At 47.3% G+C, this 14,393-nt stretch overlaps 2 protein-coding genes across 10 annotated transcripts in view; both read left to right on the top strand.

Moving 5' to 3' along the window:
- The window catches only part of TNIK (TRAF2 and NCK interacting kinase), a 134,760-nt gene extending 126,411 nt beyond the window's left edge, over positions 1-8,349 (top strand). For all 9 annotated transcript variants that reach the window (XM_026854564.1, XM_026854563.1, XM_026854559.1 and 6 more), the window contains 6 exons: positions 633-767; positions 1,032-1,132; positions 2,638-2,787; positions 4,006-4,165; positions 4,779-4,918; positions 6,821-8,349. In XM_026854564.1, coding sequence (XP_026710365.1) covers positions 633-767; positions 1,032-1,132; positions 2,638-2,787; positions 4,006-4,165; positions 4,779-4,918; positions 6,821-6,904 — 770 coding nt within the window. In that variant the 3' untranslated portion in view covers positions 6,905-8,349. The remainder of the gene's footprint in view (positions 1-632; positions 768-1,031; positions 1,133-2,637; positions 2,788-4,005; positions 4,166-4,778; positions 4,919-6,820) is intronic.
- Positions 8,350-9,621: 1,272 nt separating this feature from the next.
- Positions 9,622-14,393, top strand: part of SLC2A2 (solute carrier family 2 member 2) — a 14,699-nt gene continuing 9,927 nt past the window's right edge. The window contains exons 1-2 of the mRNA XM_026855264.1: positions 9,622-9,708; positions 13,488-13,575. Of these exons, the coding sequence (XP_026711065.1) occupies positions 9,671-9,708; positions 13,488-13,575 (126 nt within the window). The 5' untranslated portion in view covers positions 9,622-9,670. The remainder of the gene's footprint in view (positions 9,709-13,487; positions 13,576-14,393) is intronic.

Here is a 14,393-nt window from a genome sequence, read left to right as displayed (position 1 = left end):
CCCCAGGTTTATGGTTTGAGTCCTCTCCCACCAGACTGGGTTTGAGCTGTGTCCTGTCCCCGTGGCGGGGGCTTTGGAGCAGCAGGGAGGTTTGTAGCCAGATCGCAGCTGTCCAAGAGCAGGCACGCAGAAATCTGGCAGCCCCTCAGCATTGCAGAGCCCAGCACCGGGCTTGTCAGCAAGCAGCAGTGCCTGTCACGGAGCGAGGAGCTCGTGTCTTGGCTCCAGGGTGGAATTGATGTTGTATGAAGGAGAAGAGAGGAAAGAAACCAGGTAACTGAGTAGTTGGGTAAGCCCTGAGCTGTAAGAGAGATGGGGTCATAACCTCACTGTGCCTGACCATCTCTCTGTGAACACCAGTTTATAGGAAAAAGAACATTTCCAGCCTGCGGGAAGCAAGAGCCCAGCTCTTCCAGTACCCACCCACGGTCTGGGAGACAGAGGACTGAGCTCTGCTTTCCATATATTTTTTCCCCGAGAAAATAAACCAACACAACTAAATGAGTATTTTCAATTCCATCATGAAACAAGCTTTAATTTTATCACCTTGTGAGTGAAAATAAGGACTGAAATCTCAAGATTTCCCATGCACGCATGCTCTACTCTGACAGGGAAGTTTCCTTTGCCAACAGGAAAGAAGAACAAACTGCGTGTGTACTATCTCTCCTGGCTGAGAAACAGGATTTTACACAATGACCCTGAAGTGGAGAAGAAGCAGGGCTGGATCACAGTTGGGGACCTGGAGGGATGCATCCACTACAAAGTTGGTGAGTGGCCTCTCCAGAAAAAAAAATGTCTGAAGAGATGAATTTTTGTTCTCTAGTCTTCAATCTGACCTGACACTTTCTCTTAAAAGTATGGGCAGCCCATAGTCACAAATAAATTTGAAATCCATCCATACGTATTAGGTGGACACTTTGCCAAATGAGAACCAACAGAGAGGCAGCCTGAGAAGCTGTTCCTGGAGAGGAGTTGTTCAGTCATTGGAAAGAAAGTGAATATTTTTTAAATTGGTTTTATTTTCATTTTAGTGAAATATGAAAGAATCAAGTTCTTGGTGATTGCCTTAAAGAATGCTGTAGAGATCTACGCCTGGGCTCCGAAACCATATCACAAGTTTATGGCATTTAAGGTACGTTTATCTTTTAACCATAATAGACTCTGTAATTGTAAATGCAAAAGATTTCTGTACTAAGAAAGAAAAGAGCAGAAAAGTGTCTTGTTTACATAGCTGAGCTCCTCAGGACGCCTGGCAGGCACGGGAGATGGGATACGTTCTGGCTGAAGAGACGGGACGCATTCTGCTTATGGCTAACAGTTAAGCATTAAAATTAGCTTATGCTGGCAGGCTAGACATGGAAGTTTGCAGAAAGCTGACCAAATGCCCATGAGTAAAATTGACTTGACATTTTTGGTGGGTTTTTTTGGTGGTGTTCTTTTTATTTTTTAACCTCTGACTAATTTTTCACATACACTAGGAAAACAGGTTGGTATTATTTTCCATTTTTATTTTGCAAGGTCCTCTCCCCTTCTGCAACGTGGATTCTGTTTCAGGACAGAAAGTCCAGGAGAATGACCCACTCTTTCTCTCTTTCTCTCTCCCTTTTCATCTACCTCAGTTTCCTTCAGTGAGACCTTTCTCCTCTGTAACCTGCCAGTGGGTATTTTGTACTTAGTCCTTTAAAGCACTTTTCATCCTGAGCTCTGGGCAGAGACAAGTCACAAGGGGCAATGCCTTCTGGAGATGTTCATGCTGAGTAATCTCATTTTGCATCCTTCCAGCACAAATGGGCTTATTCAGTATTAGATCACATTTGCTTTTCCTGAACAGAAGCCAGAATAAATGGGCTCAGTGACATGGAGAGCTCAGCAGCATTAACATGGCCTGGGATTCAGCCTCTGTGCTCTGCTAAGGATCCTGGTTCATGCTCCTGGTGTTGCTTCTTCAGTCTGGGAGGGCTGAGCATCCTCTCCTTGCCTTTATAGGCAGGGATCTGTTGGGAGAGTGGGAAATATCACCCACTGATTTTCCCTGTCAGGAGTCAGAGTGGTCCTTGCATAGAGAGCCAGGAGCCCTTTTCTCTCCCTGTGCGTGTTTTACCCTCCTCTTGAGGACCTAAAGCACGGAGGGATGCTCTGTCCTGGATCAAGCCCTGCCAGGGAGCTGATCCCAGCCTGCATGCAGCAGGTTAGATTGAAGAGAGAAAAGTAAGTCTTTGCTAAACGGACTCATTTCGGCTGTCCAAAGTGGAGTGGTGATCCCTGCTGAGAGGGGAGGCGGGTGGTCACAGCTCTCTGCAGGCTTTGTTCTTGTTACCACTTGGGGGTCCCCATGTGCTCACTGTACATGCGCCCATGTAAAATTGAGCTGTCACCTTCCTTCAGAGACCAAATCCTCAGGCTGGCCTCGGGCTCCTGGGGGAAGAGAGCTTGGCAAGTGTGAGTGCTTATCTGCTGGGATGGCTGGAGCAAGCGGGTAATACCCTGTGAGGCATCTGACACCGGAACAGACAGGAATATAAATAACCACATATTTAGTAAGAAACACGGTCAAACAAATCTGATTTCAAAACCATATCAGGCTGCTGCTATGGGGATTTGCTGGTTTTCTGATACTCACTGAAGGGATTATAAAAGTCTTTTGCAGATCTCCAGCACAAGCCGTTGCTCGTGGATCTCACTGTAGAAGAGGGTCAGAGACTCAAGGTTATCTTTGGATCACACACTGGTTTCCATGTGATTGATGTAGATTCTGGGAACTCCTATGACATCTATATACCATCTCATGTGAGTACACGGGGCAGTGCTGCTGCATGACGGAACGCAGGCCACCAGCAAGGTTTGGTCAGTGGCTCAGAAATGGTGACCAGTCAGGTGGCATCTTGCCATGGGTGTGACATTCTCCACTGCCATCCTCACTGATGCTTGCTTAGAGAGAGCTCAGTGAACTTCATGTTCATTATTTGCACAGGCTCTTTCTGTCCTCATGCCCAAGCAGTCAGGTTTAAGTTTGCCATGTCCCACAGAAAGGAGAGTGAGTCTGTACACTGCACGGAGCAGTAATGGAGCTCTCTGTAGGGCAAGGTACCACGAAACCAGGTTGTTGGGGAACGTAGGTCCACCAAGAGCTGGATGCTGAGCACACAGTCCCCTTGCATGGTGTCCCAGATGTGCTCACCAACACTTGTTCCTGCTGAAGCAGCGCAGTTTGCCCAGGTGAAGGTTGCAGGATTGGAGTAGCCCAAATCTCAGTAAACTCCTGCCCAAAACTCTCAAACCACCTGACATCAGGGACTCAGCACAGCACCTCTCTCAGGCCCATCAAGGGAGAACCAGTGCTGCAACAAAACACCATAGATTTTCTTGTTGCGTTATTTAAGCTCCATCCATGGTGTTGGCCTAAGCAGCATGAGAAGCTGGTCTAGCAGAAACTGTGTCACTAATTAAATCCAGGAACCTCTGAATCTGATCTGAGCAGCAGACCCTGCGAGAGCTGGCACGAAGCGTGCGGAGAAATACTGGGGCAGTTTGGGATGGCTTTGAGTTGTCTTGGAAGGGCAGACATGGGTGGAAGGTCACTGTAGCTGCCCTTGGAGCTAGAGACTGCTAAAAATGGGAGTATTTCCTCCCTAGGCCTGCAGGTAAAAATCTGGGTTTGTTTGCCTTAATTTGAATAGGAACTGGATTCATCAAGTCAGCAGTCACTTATTTGTGTTACAGCCAAGTGTCAGCCATCAGTCTTGGGGGCGTATATGTTGTGAGCTCTCTATAATTGCTGAACCTGTTTATCCTTAACATATCAGACAGCTTTGATGGTAGGGTAAACATGACAGTTTATTCCCCTTCCAGCTTATCTCTGAAAGTCAATGCATGTTTGGTGAATGAAGGGAGGGTTTTGTTCTCGGGTTGGTTTGGGGTTTTGTTTTTCCAAGGCTCTGCTCCCCTCCCTCTCCCCCTTCCTCCATTCAATGTAATTCTGACTTTTAGGGTTTATTTTAACTGCAGATTCAGGGCAATATTACTCCTCACGCCATTGTCATCCTGCCTAAAACAGACGGGATGGAGATGCTTGTGTGCTATGAGGATGAAGGCGTATACGTGAACACCTATGGACGGATAACTAAAGATGTGGTGCTCCAGTGGGGAGAAATGCCTACTTCTGTGGGTAGGTCAACCCTTCCTCTTCACCTGCTTAAAGTACAAGTGACAAGTAAGATGAGGAGTTGAGAATGCTGAGATGGAGTCATTTGGGCTTTCGTTTATTAAAGGAGATTTTTCTCAACCAGAAAAAAGATGCAATTGCTAAATTTCTGCAGTTTGGTCCTCCGTAATAAAAGCAAGTGACTCCTTGAAGATTTGAGCTCTGGTTTATATTAAGTATAAGGTAATGCAAGCTGTTGCACTGCTGGGGGATACTGTGTTGAGTGGAAGAGGGGCTGGGTGCGGAGCTGGGAGCACTTGGGTTGCTCTTCTGGCTCTGCCGTTGTTCAGCTCCACGACCCATGGAGGCAAACCACTGCCCAGCTCCTCACCTGCAGAAATCGGAAGAAGTGATACTACTACTGTTTAAATTACTCAGCAATTTCTGGATGAAAAGGGCTCTGTAAAGGCTACTATCCCTGTGGGCACATGCCTGGCCACCTGTGCCTCTGGCAGTCAGAGCTCTGCCATTGATCTGTGTAGGCTTTGAGTAACAGCTGATGAGAGCTTTTCTGCCCGTTGCTTAATATTTAGCTCAACACACGTTGTAACACCTACCAAACGCTTCCTTTTGACAGCCTACATTCATTCCAATCAAATAATGGGCTGGGGAGAGAAAGCTATTGAGATCCGGTCAGTGGAGACAGGACATTTGGATGGAGTATTTATGCACAAGCGAGCTCAAAGGTTAAAGTTTCTATGTGAAAGAAATGATAAGGTAAGTCCACTTCAAAGCTGGTATTTGTGCTTTAAGCTGCAAGCTACTTTTAGACTTTAAGTCTGGTTTATCTGGAGGTTAATAATTAATCTGAAGGTCCTGTTTAACAAATAGTGCCTATAAACCCACTCCCAATTAATTCTCTCCAGTGGATGCAGACCTCAGCCTGAGGTGGGAGGAATCTGCAAGAACTCATCCACCTCTGCCTGAGATGGGTGTTGACTTGGCTTGACTTTCTCCCAGGCTTTGCCATCCAAACATTAGCTATTGAGGCTGCCAAGTAACCTGCAGAAGTTGAGAAATGGTAGCAGTAAGGATGTGTAAGTGAACCCGATTTGAGCTCTGGTGCAGAAACATTTTGATGCATTCTTAGATGCGTTTTGATGCATCTTAAGTGATTTTCTCCATGGAGCCCCATGTTTTTTGTGGACAGCACTGATTAATACTACTCTGAAGAGTCACCCGAATTGCGTGGCGAGTGCGGCTGCTGTGTAGATGACTCCTGCCATGGGTTTTTCTGGTGGGCAAGGGATGCAGGGAAAGAGGGAACTGCTGGAGGAAAAGGAATAATTATATGGAAGAGATGGTTGAATGCTGAGATCCGTTTCTGCTGTTGGTATTGCCTCATCTCACGAAGTTTCACCAAGCTAAATCAGGACCATGCAGCAGGGAGTTCTTTTGTAATAGGCATGACCACGAAACACATGAAGAAACTGATGGCTCTGTCCCCAGAGCAGGGTTTAATAACATCCAATAAATAAGGTTTGAGGCCGCGATCAGTTTGTTGAACAGCTGCTCGTTAGTCGACCGTTGCCCTGCCTGTTGAGTGGAGTTAGGCTGGAAAAATGTATCCTAACCTTGCAGTTGAGTGTATCATGGGAAACTGCCCCAGAAGGAGAATTTACGTTGCCCAAAATCTCCTAGTTTGATTTTTTTCCTAACTTTTAAGTACTTGACTCTGCAGGCTTTATACTGTTTTTATTAAGAGTATTTTTTCTGGTTTACTCCTTTTTTTTTTTACCTTTTCTATGAAAACTGGAAAAACACCTCAGTCTTTTCAAAATACTGAAACCAACTGATCACTGGTGGGTTTGAAATACTAAACCCAGATGTTTCTCTTTCTGAAGAAATGGTCAACAGTGAAAGTCATGTGAAGATTGAACAATTTTGGGTTTTAAAAAGGACAGAAGATGCTTTAGACTGTCCCCTTCAATATTTGCAAATTGTAACTTATTTTTTAAGACTTCCACTGAGGTCAAATGCTGGTAGGTCCTGACAGAAGCACCAAAAATCGTGTTCTTCATCCAGTGTCTTGAGACGTCCCTGTGCTTTGAGCATACTGAAGGAAGGTAGTTTTCCTGAGCTTTACTTTCAGGTACAGCTGAAATACTAGGACTAAGTTTTCCAAAGGAAACCATTTCACACTGAGGCAGATGTTGACCCAAACGGTTAATATTTATCAAGATCCAAACCACTGACAGCAGTCTTATTAATATTGCATAATAAATGGTGCCCTGGCAGTAAAATTTGATAAACTTGGTATTTTTAAAGCGTTCCAGACCTTGCTCTCTTTGGTAGTGATAGCGAGGGAGATTTTATTACTGTGTTTACTAATATGTGGTAATAAGTAATACTGTGTTTACTAGTAAGTATACTAATAAGGTTAGATTTGGCGTGGGTTAGCTCTGGCCCCTGAGCTCCATGAAGACTGAAAACCAGACAGCAGGTCCGTGTAAAATTTCTGCTGTCAACTGCAGAAAAGGAGGCGGGAGAGGGAGGTTTAGGCAGAGGAAACCACAGGGTGTGGGGCAGCTCTTGCTTTCCTCGCTCACCGAGAAAATTAACAGCCCTTTTTTTATAATAATAAAAATCATTAATAAGGTTTTTCTTGCTTCCAAACAGGTATTTTTTGCATCGGTGAGATCTGGAGGAAGCAGCCAAGTGTTTTTCATGACCCTCAACAGAAACTCCATGATGAACTGGTAACAGAGGAGCACTTGGCACTCACCGCCATGGCATTATTTCTAATTTAAAGGACATTAAACACATGGACTAACACTGTAGAGGCAGATGCGGAGGTTCCCGAAGAACACTGCTCCCCACGCTCCCGGGGCGGGGGCTGCGGGCAGGGATGGACTTTCGCGCTTGGACCCCCCGAGGTCTTCTGATTACGCTGTGTTATAGTGGGTTATGAGTTTTTCCTTTATTTTATTTTTTTTTTATTTTACTTTTTCTTTGTCCCCTACTTTGTAAGAACGGGGAAAGAAACAGTGTCAAAAAGTCTGTTTTTAATTCTGTCTGCCTGCTAGCATCAAATATATAGTATGTTGTAAAGTTACCAATTAAATCTGGTGAGAGACAGCACAATAAATGTACCTTTTATCTTTGTGATGAAGGCCATAACCATATAGCTGGGTAATCTGAGAAATCTTTTGCCTTCACCAACATTTACATGTTGCTTTTGGCAGCAACGGCTTAACGGATTTTTAAAGAAGAGAAGAAATAATAGGTTTTTTTCCCCTCTTTTGGGAAATGGATTTTAAATGGCTAAACTACTAGCCTTAGACTAATAAAAATCAGCTACCATTTTTGTCAAGTCTGTCAATCCATATTTCTATATGGATCTTCACATAATGGTGTGTCTTGATTAGGGACAGAGGTGCCATTTGTTGTTGCTCCGGGAGGTGCCCACCTGCCCCGGGGCTCGGCCGCGGGCTCCGAGACGGGGGGATCGGCGGAGGAGAGGATGGTGGAGCGGTCGGAGGAGCCCCGCGCTCGCCCCCGAGGCGGGATTTGCGGCCGCAGACGGCTCCCGGGATGCCGCGGTCGCCGGACCCCAGTGCCAAAGCCATCGGGAGCTGTGGGTGCTTGTCCCCCCACCCCGAGCTGGGCGCTGGCGTGGGGACGGGGACCACGAAACGAGCTGCCTGTCCCCTGCGCTGCTGAATTGGGCTTGTAAAGAGCTTAAAAAAATATATATATGTGTGGTTTCTTCGGCCGAGGGTCTGAATCTCTACTCGTTTTCCGCCCCCTCCGCTCCCTAGGAATTACCCAACATACAGTGAAAGAGAACATCTGTGCCGAACCGTGTGTGTGTGTTTAGTTCAGGTTGAATCGTGTCCTTATAAACTCTGCTCAGTTGATTTCCGTTTTCAGTGCGTATCTGGGGTTTTCTTTCTCAGTAGCTGCAAGCATGGCCGCCTGTGGTGTTGGGGTGTCGCATAACAAGGTCTGTGTTGCTGGTTTTAACCTACCTCGTTTCGTTTGGGGTTTGTTTTTTTTGGTTCAGTTTCTTTTTTTTTTTTTTTTTTTTTTTTTTTTCGTTCCGCTGTTGATCACAGCGCTGTTACCTCCAGCGACATATAGAGAGCTTAACTGGCAATCTTGGTGTACTCAGTAACGATGGCTTTATTAAAAAATGATTAAATCAACAGGACTTGGTCAAACTTGAATCTTTATGGAGGGCAAGAGGCGTTGCGGGGTGGCAGGGACAGGGCGGGCAGGGCGTCGCGGTTCGGTACCGGCAGGGATTGCCAGTGGTGGGATCCCGCCGGGACGTGGTGTCCGGGGGTGCTTTGTGTGGGTGCCTTCCTCACCCACTGGGTGCCAGTGCCCCCTGCCCAGTGCCCAGAAAAGTGTCGGGATGGCTGTAAGACCACAATACTGCAATTAAAACCCCACACAAGTCCCATCACGAGCACTGATTGCCACCAGCTCTTTATATTTTCACTGTGGTTAAATTATAAATAAAACAAAGCCCAGAGCTTTTGATTATGTTGCAAACTGATAACTGGTTTGGGGCAGGTTTTGCCCCCCTTGCAGTGAGGAATACACAGCTTTGGATGATTATTTTTATCGTGGGTTTTCGGGTACAGTGACAAAATAGAAGGGAATCGTGTTTAAACATAAGGTAGTTTGTGAATGTATTTTTTAAAATTTTAGAGTAATTTGAAACAAAAATCATGGGAAACCAATATTAATGCAGTTTTGTCTACAGAGTGTGTATATGGTCATACCATAGAGCAAATGCATTTCTGGTGCCAACCACAATAAAACACAAAACTTCAACATCAAGCCATGCCTTTTATGTTTTGGTAAATAAAACCCGGGGTTTTAGTAGGACATGGAGGTAAAGGGGATTTTCAGGGCTCCGAGTCATGATGCCCTTTGCCCGGAGGGTCTCAGGAAAGCAGCAGTTTGGGGCAGGATGAGTGTGGGGGGGACAGGGTGTGTCCCCTGCGATGCTGCCCAGCAGCGAGCAGCGGCTGAGGGATGTCTCAACAGACCATCACCACCTGAAAACCTGCACTGTTCCACAAAATCACCCTGTGTTTATTCTAAAGACGTGCTTTTCCCCCAAGTATTCCTAGCTTTGATGTGTGTGTTTTCTGTCGCAAGCAAAATACACTTGTGGTTGATCAATGTTATCGGAAATTACTTAATTTTAGTGTTTGAAGAATTAAAACCTGGGGCTCCTTTTAAAACTCTGTTTCTGGGAGTTTTTACCCAGGAAAGGAAACTTACTTGTTCAGCTGAGCAGTGCTGCAGGGGGAAAAAGAGGAATAGTATCTGTGCATGCAGGAGTCACTCGAGCCTGTTGCAGATTCAGTTATTTACAGAGTTGCTGTGAAATGTGTGAACTTCAGGGACAAGTCGCACCCTCCACGATAAATGAAAGAAAATCCCTGGGAGCTGGTGCGAGGCCGTGCTCAGCTGGTGGTTACCCCCCAGCACGCTGCAGATGCTGGGGAGATGCTGGGTACCATTCCCAAGGCAAAGGATGCGCAGAGGTAAGGCTGTAGCAGCTACTCGTGAGAATTAGATGCTTCAAAGCTGTTTCAGAATGATTGTCCAATGACATTTTTGTTGTTGCGGGATGGTTTTGGGGTTGATCATATTACCTATTTGGGGACAGAAAGGGGATGTTCAAGGTGACTTTGACCCCAGCTCTCAAGCTGAGCTGGTTGCTGGAAATGGTTGAAGCTGTGCTGCAATTCCTTGTCTCAACCTGAGCCCGTGCAGGTCTGTTGCTGCTCATGCAACAATTTGCACGTTGACTCTACGTAACTGGGGCCAACACGAGCATCGCATGGGCCAGCAGCTGTCGTGACCTACCGAAGGAAAGGTTTGCAGGGTTTACTTCCCAATTTTTCTTGTCTGGGAGATGCTGCACCACTCAGCGCTGGGGAGGTGGGAAGGGCCCCGTTAAACTACCCAGATTTAATGCCACTAGTTTTTGCTGGCAGGGTACAAGGCCAACACAGCGGTATCTTTACAGCTGTGCTGTAAATGCACCAAATTCTCCTCTCAAATGTGTTTTGTCAGGCTGACGCCCCTAACCTGGGGGTGGCCCTAGTACTGCTGCCTGCCCGTGTTGCTGTGCATGGAGAGAGAAAAAGGAACAAACATCGTGTACTTTTTGTGCCAACTTCTGATGTGCCTCTCATCAGCCTGCTCTTACCTGGAGAGCCACAGCCCTATGGTCTGGATCTTCCTATTTTTCCTTTTTTGTTTGTTTGTTTTCTGTTGGTTTTTTTTTTTTTTTTACCATCAAAGCTGCCTCTGAATGACCCAAAGGCAGTAAAACAGGTGTGCAAATTACCCCAGCTGCAGAGACAGCCAGCTGTCCTTACGGAATCTTTAAATTCCTTTCACTGATGTGACAACGGGGTTAATCATTCAAAAGCAAAGCCCATTTTAACCCATTGCTTTTAGCACCTACTACTAGATTTAGCAACACCACCAATTATACAACATGTAGTAGACAATAAGCATGGCAATTCTGCATCATGGTAACATTACACATAGCTCTTACACTTTATTACCAAAGTAAATCATTAGTAATGCAAGCACTACTGTTTGAAAATAATAGTGGAATGGAAACTTTTTTTACTTAGTACATGTTGCTTTACTTTTTTTTTTTTTTTTTATTTTAGTAGAATGTTTGGGGTTGGAAGGGACCTTAAGGCCCATCCAGTCCCACCCCCCTGCCCCAGGCAGGGCCACCTTCCACTAGCCCAGGTTGCCCAAAGCCCCGTCCAACCTGGCCTTGAGCCCTTCCAGGGAGGGGGCAGCCACAGCTTCTCTGGGCAGCCTGTGCCAGGGCCTCACCCCCCTCACAGGGAGGAATTTCTTCCTTTTATCTAGTTTAAATCTTCCCTCTGTCAGTTTAAAACCTTTATCCCTCATCCTACCCCTACACCCCCTGATGACGAGTCCCTCCCCCCTTTTCTGTAGCCCCTCTCAGCCCTAGGAGGCTGCTCTAAGGTCTCCCCGGAGCTTCTCTTCTTCAGCTGAACCCCCCAACTCTCTCAGCCTGTCCTCACAGGGGGGTGCTCCAGCCCCCCGAGCATCTTTGTGGTAAATGATGTCTGTCATGAAACATGATTCATGCTACAAGGTGCCGTCGCCCAGGGTAAGCGGCTGGGTGCTCTTTGGGATTCCTGGCATTTACCTATTTTTCACACTTGGGCGAGGAGAAGATATGAGAGCAGTTTGGAGCAGCTTCTTGCTGAGAGCACTGGAGAAAAGCCACAAAACCCTACAGCACCAGCCAAAGTGCTCTCTGGGGGTGTGGTGTGTGCTGCTGTCCTGGAAATAGTGAAATTAGCATTTCTACAGCGCTTTACCTGGGATGGCCTCGCTCTGGGGTCACCTGGACCCACAGCAGCGCTCAGGCACACATGTGGTGACCCACGCTTGTCATCTGCATGTTTTACCTCTGCATCACACCACATTCCCTGAATAACTCTGGGATGAATTTATCTGGCTGAGGTGCTCTGTTTGCCCTGGCAAGGAAAACCCCGTGTGTGCAAGGGGACAGTCTGTGCAAGGCAGCGTCTGAGTTGACCGAATGCTCTCATCACCTTTAAACATTTTATTTTTTTTTCCCCAAATTTTTGTGAGGCCTCCTGTGGTTTTGTGTATCGCTTTTTTTTCCAGTATCAGTGGGAACAGGGTGACAAGCTGAGCGGCTCACCTGGCATCAGCTTGGTGGGTAGTTACATGGCTGCTGCTGCAGCTGGGACTCGCAGCTCCCATGGGTGCACACGAGGTGTGGCTGGGGTGCTGTAAATGGGGTGCTGAGGGTCCCATGCACTCAGGCTTTTGTCACCCTCAGACATATTCATAGATCATCCTGACATGGATAAGAGAAAGTACAACCAAGCCCCAGGCTGGCAAACCTGGGGTCCCAGCGGTGAGGATGAGGATGGCAGGGCTGGCCCCGCAGGGAAGATGCCACCTTCCCTTTGATCTGTGTGTCCTTGGTCAGATCACTTAACTGCTCGCCAGCCATGGGATGGGTCAGTATTGCTGCTGAGCTGGCCTCTGCTGGTAGCTGCACCCTACGGCCTGCGGTCTGCAACCGGCTGCCAAACGTCCAAGAGATCTGATGGGCTGATCATTCATCCTGGTGGAGTCGGGCCCAGTGCTCTAGCCCGTAGGAATGTTGTGCTTCAGTTTTCCAAGCTAACAGTCAGGGTGTGATGCTCCTGATGGCCCCTTTGGGAAGTGACTGCAGTGGGAGGCAGATTAGCTTCGAGCTAATTGGCACAGCTGCATCCAGACCCCCTGCTCAGAAAAACACGGGGGCTTGAATCTGTTATGTCACTGAGAGATAAATATGTGCTTAAAGTGCCCGGGGAAAGGCTCTGGAGGAGCTGGGGGCTGTACACAAGAGGTGAGGAAGCCCCAGGCACCAGCTCATGGCATCCAGCCGGGCAGGGAGGGTAAGAGGGGCCAGGAAGGGACAGGAGAGCCCTGGGACAACTTCTTGCCTTTTTCCAGCAGATCTGGCTGAGGAAAGCTGGTGGCCATGGGGCTTCCAGCCTTTGGAATCCAATGTTTCCATGGAAGTTGCTGGGCCACTCCTCGGGAGGCGATTGAAGCTCATCCATGCTGCCCCATCGCTCTGCACCCCCTCCCCAGGGACCTGGGTTAAGGGAGGGTTCCGCTCTGTAAGCAGCAGTGGGGAGAACGTGACAGGCTCCAAGCCACAGAAAGGCCACTCTGCTCTCTCCTGGTGGCCTTCGTCCCCTCAAACTGTCTCCATGGGCTGGGAAGAGTAGGAGGGAAAAGCATCATCCTCCCTCAGCCAGGCACCCACGACGGGATGTAGATCCCAGAGGAGGACATCGGTCCTGACCAGGGGTTTCAAGTGCCTGAGGATTTCAGTTTGGGATTTTGGGTCAGGGCTTTCATTTGTTTTCTGATTCAAACTGGAGCAGCCTGTTAATTGTCTAATCCTGCCAGCCCCCCGGGTGGAGGCATTTAACCACAATGCAAAGAAACGGTGCTTGTAAATGCCTGGGTATCCACACACCGCGAGCAAACAAATGTGAGGAGCACAGAAGGACAAATATTGGTGAAAACTTCAAAAAGCTCAGCCTCAGGGCCCTCCCCCTTGCAGCCCGAGAGGGGAATGCAGGTGCTGTGGGTGGAATCAATGCCTGCATTAATGCAATGGACTTTTCTCCTCCAGTTAAAGTTTTACTCTACTGGAGGAAACCAGTGCAAAGATTAGTGGTCCTAAACTCATCTCTTTTTTTTTTTTTCTCTTCCTCTGTAGAAAGTACATTTTGTGCCCATGTGAAGCCCGGCTGACTGAAAGCATCATCCAACTTGGCTGCTGGACCCATCAGGGGTTTATCTGGAAGGTAATGGCATTAATCAGCATTAATCACCCTGTCGGCTGATTCAGACTTTGGCATGTCTGCTACCGATGCCACCGGCTGCCCTGGCCCTGCAGCTCCTCTCGCTGACAACACCAAGGACAGCAAAGCCCGAGCCTGAGCGAGACCAGCTCAGACCAGCTTTTGCAGATGTGCAAAGTTCATGGGTACGGAGTGAGCCAAGCCAGAGGGCTGAGAGATTTGGCAGCCTCAGTAGCGTTGGATAGCATGGGCAATATTTGCTAGCATCAGCAATACTCGACAGCGCAGCAATCAGCTGGTGGTGCTGAAAGGCTCAGCGTTCACTCCGTTGTGGGCTTTTAAACGAAAACATACGTTATTGTAATATTCTGGGCAATTCTGCTGTATCTCCACATGCACATACAGCTGCCTCCTCTGAATGCTCAGGCTGCATGCGTACAGGTGTGTGCTAGCAGTACAGCTACATGTTGAGGGGGCTGTGTGCGTGCAGGTATGTATATACCTTTATATATATATAGACCTGTATACATCTGTATTTGTGTATGTTTGGCTGTGTATGTTATATACACACATAAATATATTTTAAATCGGGTACCAACCGTTATCTAAATAAAAAACACACTTAGTCATTTTCTAGCTTCTTTGCTACATATGGTAGAAAGGTTTCTTCTTGCTAATTCAGCAAGAGGTTTGTAATGTAGCACATAAACCCAGCACAGAAGCCAAGAAAGGTGCTGAACGTCTCAAAATAGGCTGTAGCATGTTCCCAAGCCCCTGGCATGTCACATCACAGACTGTTCAGCTGAGGGACAGCCCCAGAC

The sequence above is a fragment of the Athene cunicularia genome (assembly GCF_003259725.1).
Source record: "Athene cunicularia isolate RWA chromosome 9 unlocalized genomic scaffold, athCun1 chr9_part1, whole genome shotgun sequence".
NCBI classification, from domain to species: Eukaryota; Metazoa; Chordata; class Aves; order Strigiformes; family Strigidae; genus Athene; species Athene cunicularia.
Note: the sequence above shows the minus strand (reverse complement) of the source record. Positions and strands in the feature narration are given on the sequence as shown.